Below are 15610 nucleotides of genomic sequence, written 5' to 3' on the forward strand. Positions count from 1 at the left end.
TCCTATTTATATTTTCCCAGGTACTCCGGTTTCTCATGTCATTTCTAGTGTTCTTGTTTAGCGCTATTCATTTCTGGCAGCGTGTTTGGTCTCATGTAACATATCACAGAATTTAAGGTTTCCTACAAACATGACGTATATAGTTTTAAACATCCCGGCCTCGGTTGTTCAAAAGGTGGATAACGCTATCCATCGGTTAATCACTATATCCAGCAGATAAATACTTGCAAAACCAATTGAGTTATCCAGCGGATAGTGATTTATCCAGTGGATAGCGCTATCCACCCTTCAAACTGGGGCCTGTTAATATTATCTTTGGGCGCTTTCCATTTGACAGAACTGACCGGCCAGACCAGGCATTTGGAAGGTTTAACTCTAAAACGCCTTCAAATTAACACTCTTCGAGGATGATATACACTCTTCCGGAAGAAGAAGAGGGCTTATCATGCAAGTGTTCCTTGAAATTGTTGGATTTTCTCTGCAAACTGACGGGTCTGGCCGGCCAGTTCTGAGACAAAAGGAAAGCGCCCTTAAATGGCCATAGAGCACCAGCAACGAAGAGAACATTACCTTAGTTGTGGAGATTAGTGCCATGTCGTCAGTGACTATAATTTCTTCAAATAACATGCTAAGTATATTTATACCATTTGTTGCGAACAAATTATTGTTGGACGAGACAAAAAAGTTATTTTTAGTCACCAATTTTGAACAGGGAAACCCTAATCAAACTAAGCAGTTAGATATTGTTCTCTTATATTGCCATAACTATTGTTTATAGCGGAGCTCCGCGCGCGCCGAAGGCGCGCGCGCGCGGAGCACCATAGCTAAGAAAATATGGTAACCCATCGATGTGAGAAAATTTGGTTTTATAGGCATGACGTCATCAACGTCCGTACGTACAACGTACGTCCGTACGTCCGTCCACCCCTTCATGTATGCCAATGTGACCAGTACACGTAAACATATCACGGGCTAATTAAAGTTTAGAGCTCATCCAGGAGGCAATACTACATTTGACACTAACTAGTTTACAGCATACATCTTTGATATTGGACATCAATGTTATGGTCAATTGACACCTGTCAAAACAAGGTATCCGCTGACCAGTATCACGTTACTATATAGCGGGCTCAAGTTAGACCTTATCGAGGTCAGCTGTTTTTTTGAAGTTGACCGCTGACCAGGGACTGGTTGTTGATTGGATCGCAGGCCCAAGCCAGGTCAGACACTCACACACACCTGATCGAGGCTTCATTTTCGTCTGTGGCTCGACGCGCCTACACAGCCACGCTACGTCAGCAAAGCTCTTGACAGTCGATGCTTTTCGAACAAAGGAGACTTTTGTCTGATTGGTTGATTGTGTTGCTTGTACCCAGGTTTTTTCACGCGAGCGCGCGCGAAATAACAAACAAAATGGCGGCCAAAGATGTCTTGTTCGATTACTTGCTCTAGGGATTTTTATAGCAGCAGCGACGTGTACACCTTTTTTTCTTTCGGAATAGCGGTAGTTCAGTGGCAGAAGCTTATTTCTTTTAAGTCTTTCACTTTCGCGTGATCGATTTTTCGTCCGTGGCTTCATGCACAATTGATTTTTCCGAGTTAAATGTTGTCATAGATCGATTGAGGTGGTTGTTCAGCCGAGGCCTTGCTGTCAAGTCTACTAAGGTAAGATGAATTCGCTATTCCTTTTGTTTTATTTATAATCTCAAGCCATAAGTTAGCGCACCCTATTAAATGTCCTTTAAAACAATTATTTTTTATATATGTATTTTATTTTCCTTCCTGTCCACAGAAACATTATACGAAATGCCAGCGTTGTCAACGCCTTCTTCACCAGTTCCTACAATGTACTAGTTACAATTAGCAACGTGTGTGGAGGATTTACTAAATTGCCATGGATTGAAATCGGAGGGTAGATAATAAGGGTACTGTAGTAATTTGTAGGTAGTTGATGAATGTGCCAGCTATTGTTATTTCCTGTTATTCTGGGCCTTTTAAATTCGCTGGTTTTTCAGAAAAAATTATGTATTTTTTGTGCTTGTGGCTGGAGAAAAATGTACTAAGCTTGTACTTCATGTTGATTTAAAGACAATAATTTTGGACCTCTCAATGATGACTTCAATTAGGCATTTCCATTACTTTTCCTGTTCACGTGCAAATGCTGCTATTTTGTTTCTACTTTTAGGTTAAAAAACCCCCGATTTTCTCATTTTCTGACCATTTTACCCACTTGACACCCTGTAAATATTTGGTTAAATTGTACATCATGTGGAGGGGAAACCTCTGCAATGCAGCATGCCAAAACACTGTATGGAAGATAATTCATTGTTTAACTATTGTCATTAATGTGCCATCCAGAGGCTCGCTGGCTGTTGAAACAAAAGGTTCTTTTGTTCCTGTGGTTGGCACATCAATGCTTGTCATCAGATATCTACCCTATATATAGATGAACTTCTAATTCACAATAGCTCTGAACTACCAAGTGTTTATTAACTTTAAATTTAAAGAAAAGTAAATATCTTATCTTCAATCCTCATCAGAAAGTAAATTTCAACTTACTTCCTTCATTAAACTTAGCTGGTCAATGCCTTGAACCAGTTTCAATCTTAAGATACTTGGGTATGATATCTATATTGGCCATCACCTTTCCTGGCATGATCATACTCATTATATTTGTAACAAAGTTAGTAAAATTAATGTATTAATGTCACAATCAAGGTTACGCGTTGTCAGTAGACATTGTCTAAACAATATCTTTTAGTATAAATACACAGGTGATTATACAAAATCGCGCTCTCATTGGCTTGCTATCTCGGATTATCAGCCGATAATCACCTCGACCGACAAAATGGCTGCCAGTAGTCATTTTGCCACTGTAAGTGAAGATGATTTCGTATTGAAATGTTTTTTTCTTCTCTTTTTTGAAATAATGACCTGTGTATTTATACTAAAACAATAATTATTATTCACCTCAGGCTCAGTGATTATCGGTGAATATTCACCTCGACTTCGTCTCTGTGAATATTCACTGATAATCACTGAGCCTGAGGCGAATAATTGTGAATTATTCACTTATTTAGCGATATTTACTGTATGGCTCTATGTTGCAGGGTAGTGATCATGAAAACCCATTGTCACAGCTTATAAAATTCAAAAAACAAAGTTATTATAATCATTCATGATGTTCTCCCATCCCACATTATGTTTCCTTAGGTCTATTGAAATTTCACGATATTGCTAAAATGTACACATTTATTAGTGCATGATCGTCTTTGTGGCGATAAGCCATGTAATTTTTTCCATATTACTGGTTTCGGAGCAACATAATCATTCAACTCAGGATGCATCTTTGTAGTATTTATTTCTTCATGCTATAGCCAATGTAAGAAAATTCTGCCTATCTATTATTGGAAAATACTTTTGGAATGACTTCCTCTTTATAATCAAAACAGCACATCTAAAATCCTATTTTAAAAAAGCAATTTTTGAACACTATTTTGCTCAGTACTGATTTCCTAACAGGTACTTGCTGGTACGTACTCCGGTATTATAAGTCTAAATATTGCAACTGAATGGGATATCCTGTTCTGTAGATTGAGTACTATTTAAAGTTAAGAATATAATATTATTCTTTCTCTGAGATTGTTGTTAATTTGAATATATTCACATTATGGATTACATTCACAAATGTTTTACCTGGTTATGTCATTTTGGAATGTATTTATATATGAATCAGTGTCAATCTCCTTTTTAGTATAGTTAACTATATACCATTTATTTCTATTGGTGGTATAGTGTATATAATTACGTTATTTGTAATAATTTCGTTTTTTTCCCTCGCCTGAAGCAGTTTTATACAAATGTAAATAATACTTTGTGTCCGGGCCGGACATTTGAAGCGGCAATTAGGCGAGGATACCACAAACATCCTTCAACAACACAACGAGTTTAATGACAATGTAGTAAATCTTTGACATTATGACAACCAGCGATGTCGACCTTTCATCTGTATTACTACCTTTGACAAGCCGTAAAAACCTAAGAAATATGACAAACATTAGCTAGCGAATCGGAACTAGAAACGGAGACTATCCAGCAACTCACCATATGATGAAAGACGGCATAAGCAAACACAATTCACAACTAAGCGTTCTTTCACGAGCGTTTTCTCCACGTGCGATTTAGAAGAGCAAAATTACTGAAGTATTATGGTCTACATGCACGTCATTTCCATGGAAAAAACCGGAACCGCGGAACGGACTTAACATTAACGATACGTTGAGGAATAGCCTCAACATCCCGGGGGGTAGGGCTGAGCAAACCCGACAACTAAGAAATTTAAACTTAGCCTAAGTGTTCAGCGTTCAGGTATGTCAATTTCACAGCGTTCACATCTTCCCTCTGTTAATCAAGTTGCTTCTTCGAGAAGGCACAACTTTGTCACAGGCCGAACAAGTCTCGAGCTCTTCGTCTTCACTTCTGCTGTACGCACACACAGGTCTTCACCCGGAAACACCCTTGTCACACGGCCTAACAACCAGCGGGACCTCGGCACGGTGTTGTCCACGACAAGAACCAGGTCATTCACTGCTAAGTTCCGTTTGCTCAGTAGCCACTTGTGGCGCTGCTGCAATGTTGGAACATATTCTCGAATCCATCGAGACCAGAAGCAATCAGCAATGAATTGGGCGTGTCTCCATTGTTTGCGCGAGTACAGATCTTCTTTAGCGAAGACTCCGGGAGGCACGAAGAGGTTTCGGCGTTGTAGAAGAAGATGGTTTGGGGTGAGCGGCTCTAAATCATTGGGATCGTCACTGGAAGGACAAATAGGACGACTGTTCAAGATTGATGTACCCTGGGCACCAGAGGTTTTTCTCGCGTGCGGCGGGAATTTTCGGTGTCGGCCAAAGGCCGACACAGCTTCGGCCGTAGGCCGAAGCCACGAGCGGCGAAGCCGCGAGAAAAACCTCTGGCACGGAGGGGTGCTTTTTACCGTCCCCGTTGACCTTTGAGCTTTTTTATCGGATTACATTTATGCCAATCACATGGACGTCTCACGTGGACCGGCACGTGAAGAAATGTCAGAAATTCGATTAGGGCATTCAACGGGCAAACAACAATCACAATTGCACTTTTCGGATAGTCGCAGTATCCCATTTGGTTAAGACGTAAACAAAGACCCGGAATAAGCTGAAACAACAACGAATGAAGGGGTAGTTTCTAAAGAAACTGTGGTGCTGCGTCGGTGGGGAAGTAGTATACAAAAATTTGGTTTATCAACGGAGTTGATAATGTAAATTGACCACCGTACAGAGATTCTAAAAGCTGACGTTTCGAGCGTTAGCCCTTCGTCAGAGCGAATGGATTCGCTCTGACGAAGGGCTAACGCTCGAAACGTCAGCTTTTAGAATCTCTGTACGGTGGTCAATTTACATTATCAACTCCGTTGATAAACCAAATTTTTGAAACAACAACGATTTACCGGAACCGGTTGGCAAGACAGCAAGAACGTCCTTGCGTTGAATAAAATTAAATACCCCACTTGTTTGCACATCACTTAACTTCTCTACACCGTCAAAACTTTCTAGTACATTGCTTATACTTTCCTTCAGTGCCTTACCCAAACTTTCACAAACCGCCATCACAACACTTCTGGCAGTACGCTTACGTGATGTCAACAATATTCTTTCACGTGCTGGTCTATTCTTGTCGACCAATTGTAGCGTCTGTCCCTCAGGTGGTCGTTCGGAGCCAATCAGCCGTCCTGTCCAAAATCTGGACCAACTGATCTAACTGAGCTAACGATTGGTTCGACGCTATCAAAGGAATAGCGCTCTGGTCCAGAGGCTTTTCGCGCGGGTCACTATAAAGACTTGACTGAAAACCGGAAACCGCGCTAGAAAAGTCTCTGGCACCCAGGGTAAGATTGATGTAACTTCTGCAAACACTGTACGCAGCGTCTCCAAGCCAACTAGCGCACCCTGACTACCGAGAACAGCCCTCATAGCTTTCCTGACACTTCTTATGAGCCTTTCCCAAACTCCTGACATATGGCTTGCAGCAGGAGGTTGAAAACGCCACTTTGGCAGCGGGCAACTGTACCATTCTACTTCACGAGAATGTAACTCACTCTTAATGCGTTCTTCGTTCAAATCCTGAACCGACAGGTGAAGTTCCTTCTCGGCACCGGTAAAATTTGTGCCATTGTCCGACCATATCTCCTTTGGGCAACCACGAACTGAGATGAATCGAACCAAGGCTTGGATGAACGTGTCTGTTTCCAGCGAACTGACATCTTCAATGTGTACTGCTCGGCTGTTGAAGCATACGAATATGCAGCCATACACTTTGACTGTACTGCGGCTTCGTTTAACGTAAAACGGTCCGAAAAAATCCAGACCCGTGTACGTGAACGGAGGCTGGTAGGGTATTAGCCTTTCTTTGGGAAGATCAGCCATAACCTGTTGGAGAGGAGGCGCGTTACGTTTGCGGCAGCTCAAACAACTACTTAGGATCTGACGCACGAGAACTCTTCCCTTTAAGATCCAGAAGCGCTGACGGATTACGGATAGCACATGTTCACGACCTGCATGGCCCAGGACACGATGGTAGTAGCGAACTATTAACGCCGAAACGTGATGGGACCTTGGAAGGATCATTGGGTGTGCGGCCTCAAAGGCAATTGGGGCCCGGTGAATTCTACCGCCAACACGTATCACATCATCAATTAAGATAGGACTGAGATTGGCTAACTTGCTGTGACGTTTCACTTGCCTGCCTTCCTTTAAACACAAGCACTCCTCGAGGAAATGCTGGCGCTGAACTAACCGCACGATTTCTCGACCTGCTTGCTGCAATTCCTCCAAATTGAGTGTACTTGACGTGAGATACTGACGAGTTTCCTTTCGAACTCTCTTCACAAAACGTAGGACCCATGACATAACTCTCAGTAGGCGGGACCACGAAGAATAGCGTTGCAGCGAGAGGTCAAACTGTGGTGCATATGAGGTAAGCATAACAGTCGATGACTTCCGTACTTCCACATCGTCATCTTGGAGATCCTCTACTGGTACATTGGGCCATGTATGCTCAGGTTCCCAAAGGAACTTGGGACCCAACCACCAGCGACATCCAGCGTGAAAATACTGAGCACTAACACCTCGTGACCCATCATCGGCGGGGTTTATGACACCGGGAATATGATGCCACTGTCCTGGGGAACTTGTTTCATGAATTTCGGCAACACGGTTAGCGACGAAGGTTTGAAAACGCCTTGTCACGTTTTTGATATACTGCAAAGATGTCATTGAGTCGGACCAAAAGGTTTGACCCACTGGTAGATCAAGTTCCCTTAATATTATCTTGCTCTGACGAGCTGCTAATACTGCGGCTTGAAGTTCAAGGCGAGGGATAGTCCACTCCCTAATTGGCGCATTGCGAGTCTTTCCCATAACAAAGGAACAATGAATCACTCCTTTCTCATCGGCGAAACGCAAATATGAAACTGCTGCGTAACCGCGTCTGGACGCGTCTGCGAAGTTGTGAAGCTGAACAGTTGATGAGTTGCGAAGTGACTGAACCTTGTAACACCTTGAGATGCCAATGGTGATGACACGTGGTAGCTCCTCTAGCCAACGTTGCCATTGTGAGAGGTACGGTTCCGGAATTTGTCGATCCCAAGGGAGTTTATCTCTCCAGAGTTCCTGCAGCAGAATCTTAGCGGAGAACACAAAAGGCGAAAGGAATCCTAGCGGATCAAACAGCGAACTAACTATGGAGAGCACCCCTCGCTTAGTGGGCGGTTTTCCTGATTGTGAAGCTTTAAACTTGAAGGTGTCAGACTGGGCATCCCAGAACACACCCAATGCTCGCTCTAATGGTAACTGATCTAGATCCAAGTCTAGCGATGGATTTGCTCTCAACTCTGGTGAGATAGATTGCAATACTTCCCGGCTATTGCTCGCAAACTTCGTGAGACGGAAGCCTCCCTCCTTCAGCAACTTGGTTAGGTCCGATGTCAGATGAACAGCCTGTTCTGTACTTGGAACGGACTTTAACACATCATCAACATAGAACAACATAGAAATTTCTACGAACTGTTCTGATGACTTCAGGCGAGTATTTTCGTTCGTTGTCTTGTGCTGTCATACTTAAAGCTTTGTTGGCGCAACAGGGCGAGGACTTTGCACCAAAGATGTGGACCAGCATCTTATAGTCTTCTGGTGTGTCATCAATACTACCAGGCCACCACAAGAATCTCAGCGCATCAGTGTCACTTGGCGTCACATTGGTCTGGTAGAACATGCCCTCGATGTCTGCGGAAAAGGCGACTTCTTCTTCACGGAAACGAATTAAGACACCAGTGAGGTCATTGGTAAGACAAGGTCCTTGCAAAAGCTGTTCATTTAAAGATGTGCCATTGAATCTTGCGGCCGCATCAAACACTACCCTCACTTTACCTGGCTTGTTGGGATTTGTTACCGGATGATGGGGAATGTACCAAGTGATGTTACTGACTGCGGCAACTTCCTGTTTGTTCAGCTTTCTAGCATACCCCTTATCCACACAGTCTTGAATCACATCTCTGTACTTAACTTCCAGCTCTGGATCACGACGGAAGCGCCTTTTCAGGTACTGTAATCTTGCTTCAGCTAGAGGTCTGTTGTAAGGCAGTACAGGATTGTCATCCCTCCACAGAAGGCCCATCTGGTAATGGCCATCCAGCAGGCTAATCGAGTTGTCAATAAGTTTTAGGGCTCTTCGATCTTCTACCGATAATGGTTTGGTTTCAGACCTCGCAGTGCCATAGGATTCAATCTTCCAGAATTCCTCGAGCTGGTCGTTCAGGGAAACATCTTCACTACTGATGAGGTTAACCTGTCCCTGGCTGTGGGACTGTAGATTTGAGAAGCCACCGAGTATGCTCCAACCAAGACAAGACTTGATGGCAAGCGGTTCATTTCGGTTTCCCTTTCTTACATCAAGAGGTACGAAGACTTCTTGAATGTTAGTACCTAGTAGGATGGAAGTCTTCCTCCTTTCCACCTCTGGGAAACGCACTTCCCGTAAATGTGGCCATTGCTCTAAAGATTTTGACAACCTTGTATGTTTCAGGGGAATAGTAAGATCCTTTACAGCCCATGCAGGGTTGACAGCAATCACATGGTCGTTCTGGCTATCCAATGATGCAATTTTGAAGTTAACCTTCATACCCCTTTCTTCAACATCAGCACTGTTCACTGTCGTGAGAGAAAGCTTACTTAGTGTTCCTTCAATATTTAGCAACTTCACAAGAGAAGGGTCAACCATGGTTATGTCAGACCCTGAGTCAATTAGACCATACGTTGTGATTTGACGGCCAGAATTGCTTATCACCTTCACTGGAATAACTTGAAGTAGCACCTCGGAGGAATTGACTACTGAATTGACTGAATGTGCTGAAGTATTGCATGATGTACCTTGGTCAGCCAACGAGTCCTGGTTGACTTCATTATTTTGACTCACAGTTCCCGAATCAACTACTTCCTTTGGTTCATGAAAATGTAACAACGTGTGATGTGCCTGTCCACAGCCTTCCACTTTACACCTGATTGTTGACTTGCATTTTCTTGAGTTGTGTAGAGATGAACTGATGCAGTTAAAACATATTTTGTGCTGCCTGACAAAGTCATTTCTTTCCCTCGGAGATTTGGATTTAAATGCCTCACACTGGTACAGGCGGTGGGACTGGCAACACATTGGACAAGGCTCACCCTTTGCGGCTGTCATGTTAACAAAAAAGGCGGGTTTAGGGGTCACAGGCGGCTTGCCCCTAGACTTGAATTTAGAAACCACGTTCTCACGACTTCCAGCACTGAAGAAAGGATGGTTCAAAATAAAGGCTCGCTCCCTGAGGAAGTCCACTACATGCTTGAAGGTAGGCATCGCATGACCTTCACCCTCTAGGCGCTTTAAACGTTCAGCAAATTTGGCTTGCATCCACTTAGGAAGTCGCATGATGACTTTCTCAAGGTTGCCTGCATTCATTTCATTCAAGTATCCCATTGACTCTAGGATATCATAAGTAACTTGAACCATGTCTGCGTATTGCTGCAAGCTGTCCTTGTCATTAGGTTGTATAACAGGTCCTCTAGTGAGAGATTCCACAGACGCTCTCACTACTTGAAATGGCTGACCAAATCGGTCCTCCAACGTCCTAAGGGCCTTTGCCAAACCACCTGGCAATGGCTCGTACCGCTGAACTGCAAGAAGCGCAGGTCCTTCTAGAAATTGTAATAGACGGGTCATTTTGACAGCATCATCAAGCAGTTTTGTCTCCACCAGTTGCTTGAACCTCTGGCGAAAGGCAGGATATTGTTGAGGCGATCCATCAAACTTCTGGACTCGCACATGAGGGAGATCATGAGAAGCACTTATCCTTTCCATTGAGGACATAATAGCTGTAAGGCTTTCATTGACAGCTGCACTAGACATGTTAGGCATGACTGCAGATGGCGTGACCGTAGACGGTGTGACTGTAGATGGCGTGACCGTAGACGGTGTGACTGTAGATGGCGTGACCGTAGACGGTGTGACTGAGGTCACAAAGGTCAATGGTTGGCATTCCCCTTGGCAATCACCTTTGACAGGTTTGGGCACATTACTCTCATGAACAGTTAGCTTAAGCTGTATTTTTGGAACCACAAGTGGATTACTAAAACAGATTCCTCCAGTAGCATGCATGGAGGTAGTAGCTGCGGGGTTTTCTACTGCAGGTGTAGACGTGAGAGGTGGGTTCATAACTGACACAGGTGCAGGAGTAAAGCTACTAGAGATCACTGAAGGCAAAGAAGCGACTGGAACTTCAAGAGGTTCCACGAGTTTGTCCTCTGGGTGAAATTCTTCAACTTTGGGAGACCACTTAATACCATCCTTTTCATTGGTCAGTTCAGACATTTCTTGTTCTGCCAGGAAGGCCTCTAGTTTGGCTAGTTCTGCCTGATCTCTTGCGGCCACAACCTCTCTTGCGGCCTCTAATTTGGTCAGTTCAAGCCTATGTTCAAGTTCCAATTGCGTTCGTTTAATTTCCATCTGAACTCTTTTCACTTCGAGCTCAACTACCCTTCTACTTCTTTCTTCAGCTTGTTGTTGCATCAATGCTGCCCTCGCAGCTTGGACTTTAGCTTCACGGGCTTTCGAACTAGACACACTTAATCTCGAGGCGTAACTTTTTTGGGATTTCACAGATTCCGGCTGGGAATGTTTCCCTTTCTCCATTATTTCTTCAGACACTTGATTATTGTAAAATTCGGCAGCATCAATAACAAATCGCTCAATCTTAGCGTTGTAATCTTGTACTCTTATGCGTTGAGTATCACGGTCACTCAAAACACTCTGATATTTTTCACAGGAAGTGTCAAGCAAATCATCATATTTATCACAGCATGCACAATACTGCTCCCATGCGGTGTTAAGTTGTATTTGTTGTGTTCGTACCTTAACAACGTTTCCAAAATCCTTAACACTTTCGTCTAACGCATTACACACCTTTGTGATGGTTGACAAATGTCCCGAGGAGATCTATCCAGTGACTCTAACCTTTCGTAGAGAATTCCACGTTGCGACATGACACAAATCTTGAACGACGGCGGTTTCCTCTAATGAATCGGCGATTCTCCAGTTGAGGTCGTAAACAGCGTAAATAAGCACAAATTCCACAGCAGGAGACGATAAAACATATGGTTTTTACATTTATGTCCGGGCCGGACATTTGAAGCGGCAATTAGGCGAGGATACCACAAACATCCTTCAACAACACAACGAGTTTAATGACAATGTAGTAAATCTTTGACATTATGACAACCAGCGATGTCGACCTTTCATCTGTATTACTACCTTTGACAAGCCGTAAAAACCTAAGAAATATGACAAACATTAGCTAGCGAATCGGAACTAGAAACTGTCCTGGGGAACTTGTTTCATGAATTTCGGCAACACGGTTAGCGACGAAGGTTTGAAAACGCCTTGTCACGTTTTTGATATACTGCAAAGATGTCATTGAGTCGGACCAAAAGGTTTGACCCACTGGTAGATCAAGTTCCCTTAATATTATCTTGCTCTGACGAGCTGCTAATACTGCGGCTTGAAGTTCAAGGCGAGGGATAGTCCACTCCCTAATTGGCGCATTGCGAGTCTTTCCCATAACAAAGGAACAATGAATCACTCCTTTCTCATCGGCGAAACGCAAATATGAAACTGCTGCGTAACCGCGTCTGGACGCGTCTGCGAAGTTGTGAAGCTGAACAGTTGATGAGTTGCGAAGTGACTGAACCTTGTAACACCTTGAGATGCCAATGGTGATGACACGTGGTAGCTCCTCTAGCCAACGTTGCCATTGTGAGAGGTACGGTTCCGGAATTTGTCGATCCCAAGGGAGTTTATCTCTCCAGAGTTCCTGCAGCAGAATCTTAGCGGAGAACACAAAAGGCGAAAGGAATCCTAGCGGATCAAACAGCGAACTAACTATGGAGAGCACCCCTCGCTTAGTGGGCGGTTTTCCTGATTGTGAAGCTTTAAACTTGAAGGTGTCAGACTGGGCATCCCAGAACACACCCAATGCTCGCTCTAATGGTAACTGATCTAGATCCAAGTCTAGCGATGGATTTGCTCTCAACTCTGGTGAGATAGATTGCAATACTTCCCGGCTATTGCTCGCAAACTTCGTGAGACGGAAGCCTCCCTCCTTCAGCAACTTGGTTAGGTCCGATGTCAGATGAACAGCCTGTTCTGTACTTGGAACGGACTTTAACACATCATCAACATAGAACAACATAGAAATTTCTACGAACTGTTCTGATGACTTCAGGCGAGTATTTTCGTTCGTTGTCTTGTGCTGTCATACTTAAAGCTTTGTTGGCGCAACAGGGCGAGGACTTTGCACCAAAGATGTGGACCAGCATCTTATAGTCTTCTGGTGTGTCATCAATACTACCAGGCCACCACAAGAATCTCAGCGCATCAGTGTCACTTGGCGTCACATTGGTCTGGTAGAACATGCCCTCGATGTCTGCGGAAAAGGCGACTTCTTCTTCACGGAAACGAATTAAGACACCAGTGAGGTCATTGGTAAGACAAGGTCCTTGCAAAAGCTGTTCATTTAAAGATGTGCCATTGAATCTTGCGGCCGCATCAAACACTACCCTCACTTTACCTGGCTTGTTGGGATTTGTTACCGGATGATGGGGAATGTACCAAGTGATGTTACTGACTGCGGCAACTTCCTGTTTGTTCAGCTTTCTAGCATACCCCTTATCCACACAGTCTTGAATCACATCTCTGTACTTAACTTCCAGCTCTGGATCACGACGGAAGCGCCTTTTCAGGTACTGTAATCTTGCTTCAGCTAGAGGTCTGTTGTAAGGCAGTACAGGATTGTCATCCCTCCACAGAAGGCCCATCTGGTAATGGCCATCCAGCAGGCTAATCGAGTTGTCAATAAGTTTTAGGGCTCTTCGATCTTCTACCGATAATGGTTTGGTTTCAGACCTCGCAGTGCCATAGGATTCAATCTTCCAGAATTCCTCGAGCTGGTCGTTCAGGGAAACATCTTCACTACTGATGAGGTTAACCTGTCCCTGGCTGTGGGACTGTAGATTTGAGAAGCCACCGAGTATGCTCCAACCAAGACAAGACTTGATGGCAAGCGGTTCATTTCGGTTTCCCTTTCTTACATCAAGAGGTACGAAGACTTCTTGAATGTTAGTACCTAGTAGGATGGAAGTCTTCCTCCTTTCCACCTCTGGGAAACGCACTTCCCGTAAATGTGGCCATTGCTCTAAAGATTTTGACAACCTTGTATGTTTCAGGGGAATAGTAAGATCCTTTACAGCCCATGCAGGGTTGACAGCAATCACATGGTCGTTCTGGCTATCCAATGATGCAATTTTGAAGTTAACCTTCATACCCCTTTCTTCAACATCAGCACTGTTCACTGTCGTGAGAGAAAGCTTACTTAGTGTTCCTTCAATATTTAGCAACTTCACAAGAGAAGGGTCAACCATGGTTATGTCAGACCCTGAGTCAATTAGACCATACGTTGTGATTTGACGGCCAGAATTGCTTATCACCTTCACTGGAATAACTTGAAGTAGCACCTCGGAGGAATTGACTACTGAATTGACTGAATGTGCTGAAGTATTGCATGATGTACCTTGGTCAGCCAACGAGTCCTGGTTGACTTCATTATTTTGACTCACAGTTCCCGAATCAACTACTTCCTTTGGTTCATGAAAATGTAACAACGTGTGATGTGCCTGTCCACAGCCTTCCACTTTACACCTGATTGTTGACTTGCATTTTCTTGAGTTGTGTAGAGATGAACTGATGCAGTTAAAACATATTTTGTGCTGCCTGACAAAGTCATTTCTTTCCCTCGGAGATTTGGATTTAAATGCCTCACACTGGTACAGGCGGTGGGACTGGCAACACATTGGACAAGGCTCACCCTTTGCGGCTGTCATGTTAACAAAAAAGGCGGGTTTAGGGGTCACAGGCGGCTTGCCCCTAGACTTGAATTTAGAAACCACGTTCTCACGACTTCCAGCACTGAAGAAAGGATGGTTCAAAATAAAGGCTCGCTCCCTGAGGAAGTCCACTACATGCTTGAAGGTAGGCATCGCATGACCTTCACCCTCTAGGCGCTTTAAACGTTCAGCAAATTTGGCTTGCATCCACTTAGGAAGTCGCATGATGACTTTCTCAAGGTTGCCTGCATTCATTTCATTCAAGTATCCCATTGACTCTAGGATATCATAAGTAACTTGAACCATGTCTGCGTATTGCTGCAAGCTGTCCTTGTCATTAGGTTGTATAACAGGTCCTCTAGTGAGAGATTCCACAGACGCTCTCACTACTTGAAATGGCTGACCAAATCGGTCCTCCAACGTCCTAAGGGCCTTTGCCAAACCACCTGGCAATGGCTCGTACCGCTGAACTGCAAGAAGCGCAGGTCCTTCTAGAAATTGTAATAGACGGGTCATTTTGACAGCATCATCAAGCAGTTTTGTCTCCACCAGTTGCTTGAACCTCTGGCGAAAGGCAGGATATTGTTGAGGCGATCCATCAAACTTCTGGACTCGCACATGAGGGAGATCATGAGAAGCACTTATCCTTTCCATTGAGGACATAATAGCTGTAAGGCTTTCATTGACAGCTGCACTAGACATGTTAGGCATGACTGCAGATGGCGTGACCGTAGACGGTGTGACTGTAGATGGCGTGACCGTAGACGGTGTGACTGTAGATGGCGTGACCGTAGACGGTGTGACTGAGGTCACAAAGGTCAATGGTTGGCATTCCCCTTGGCAATCACCTTTGACAGGTTTGGGCACATTACTCTCATGAACAGTTAGCTTAAGCTGTATTTTTGGAACCACAAGTGGATTACTAAAACAGATTCCTCCAGTAGCATGCATGGAGGTAGTAGCTGCGGGGTTTTCTACTGCAGGTGTAGACGTGAGAGGTGGGTTCATAACTGACACAGGTGCAGGAGTAAAGCTACTAGAGATCACTGAAGGCAAAGAAGCGACTGGAACTTCAAGAGGTTCCACGAGTTTGTCCTCTGGGTGAAATT

The 15610-nt window shown here is 44.0% G+C and overlaps 2 protein-coding genes across 3 annotated transcripts in view; both read right to left on the reverse strand.

Moving 5' to 3' along the window:
- Positions 1-4408: 4408 nt before the first annotated feature.
- LOC138039966 (uncharacterized) lies at positions 4409-11256 on the reverse strand. The gene is made up of 3 exons (XM_068885783.1): positions 8098-11256; positions 6103-8051; positions 4409-4814 (listed from the first exon to the last, which is right to left on the reverse strand). Exons 1-3 carry the CDS (start codon positions 11254-11256, stop codon positions 4409-4411), a joined length of 5514 nt encoding a protein of 1837 aa, XP_068741884.1.
- Positions 4579-15610, reverse strand: part of LOC138042599 (uncharacterized) — a 12212-nt gene continuing 1180 nt past the window's right edge. For both annotated transcript variants that reach the window (XM_068888548.1, XM_068888547.1), the window contains 2 exons: positions 11527-15610; positions 4579-4814 (listed from right to left, as the gene is read on the reverse strand). The exon at positions 11527-15610 is cut by the window's right edge. In XM_068888548.1, coding sequence (XP_068744649.1) covers positions 12795-15610 — 2816 coding nt within the window. In that variant the 3' untranslated portion in view covers positions 4579-4814; positions 11527-12794. The remainder of the gene's footprint in view (positions 4815-11526) is intronic.

This window comes from Montipora capricornis, chromosome 3 (genome assembly GCF_036669925.1).
Source record: "Montipora capricornis isolate CH-2021 chromosome 3, ASM3666992v2, whole genome shotgun sequence".
NCBI classification, from domain to species: domain Eukaryota; kingdom Metazoa; phylum Cnidaria; class Anthozoa; order Scleractinia; family Acroporidae; genus Montipora; species Montipora capricornis.

What these genes read in the sequence shown, in the direction of transcription:
- LOC138039966 (XM_068885783.1), bottom strand. Translation starts at nt 11,256, where the DNA reads ATGGAGAAAGGGAAACATTCCCAGCCGGAATCTGTGAAATCCCAAAAA. An exon ending in CGCCTGAAGTCATCAGAACA is followed by an intron (nt 8,052 to 8,097) that starts GTTCGTAGAAAT and finishes GATGTGTTAAAG; the next exon opens with TCCGTTCCAAGTACAGAACA. An exon ending in CATTCTCGTGAAGTAGAATG is followed by an intron (nt 4,815 to 6,102) that starts GTACAGTTGCCC and finishes TTGTCCTTCCAG; the next exon opens with TGACGATCCCAATGATTTAG.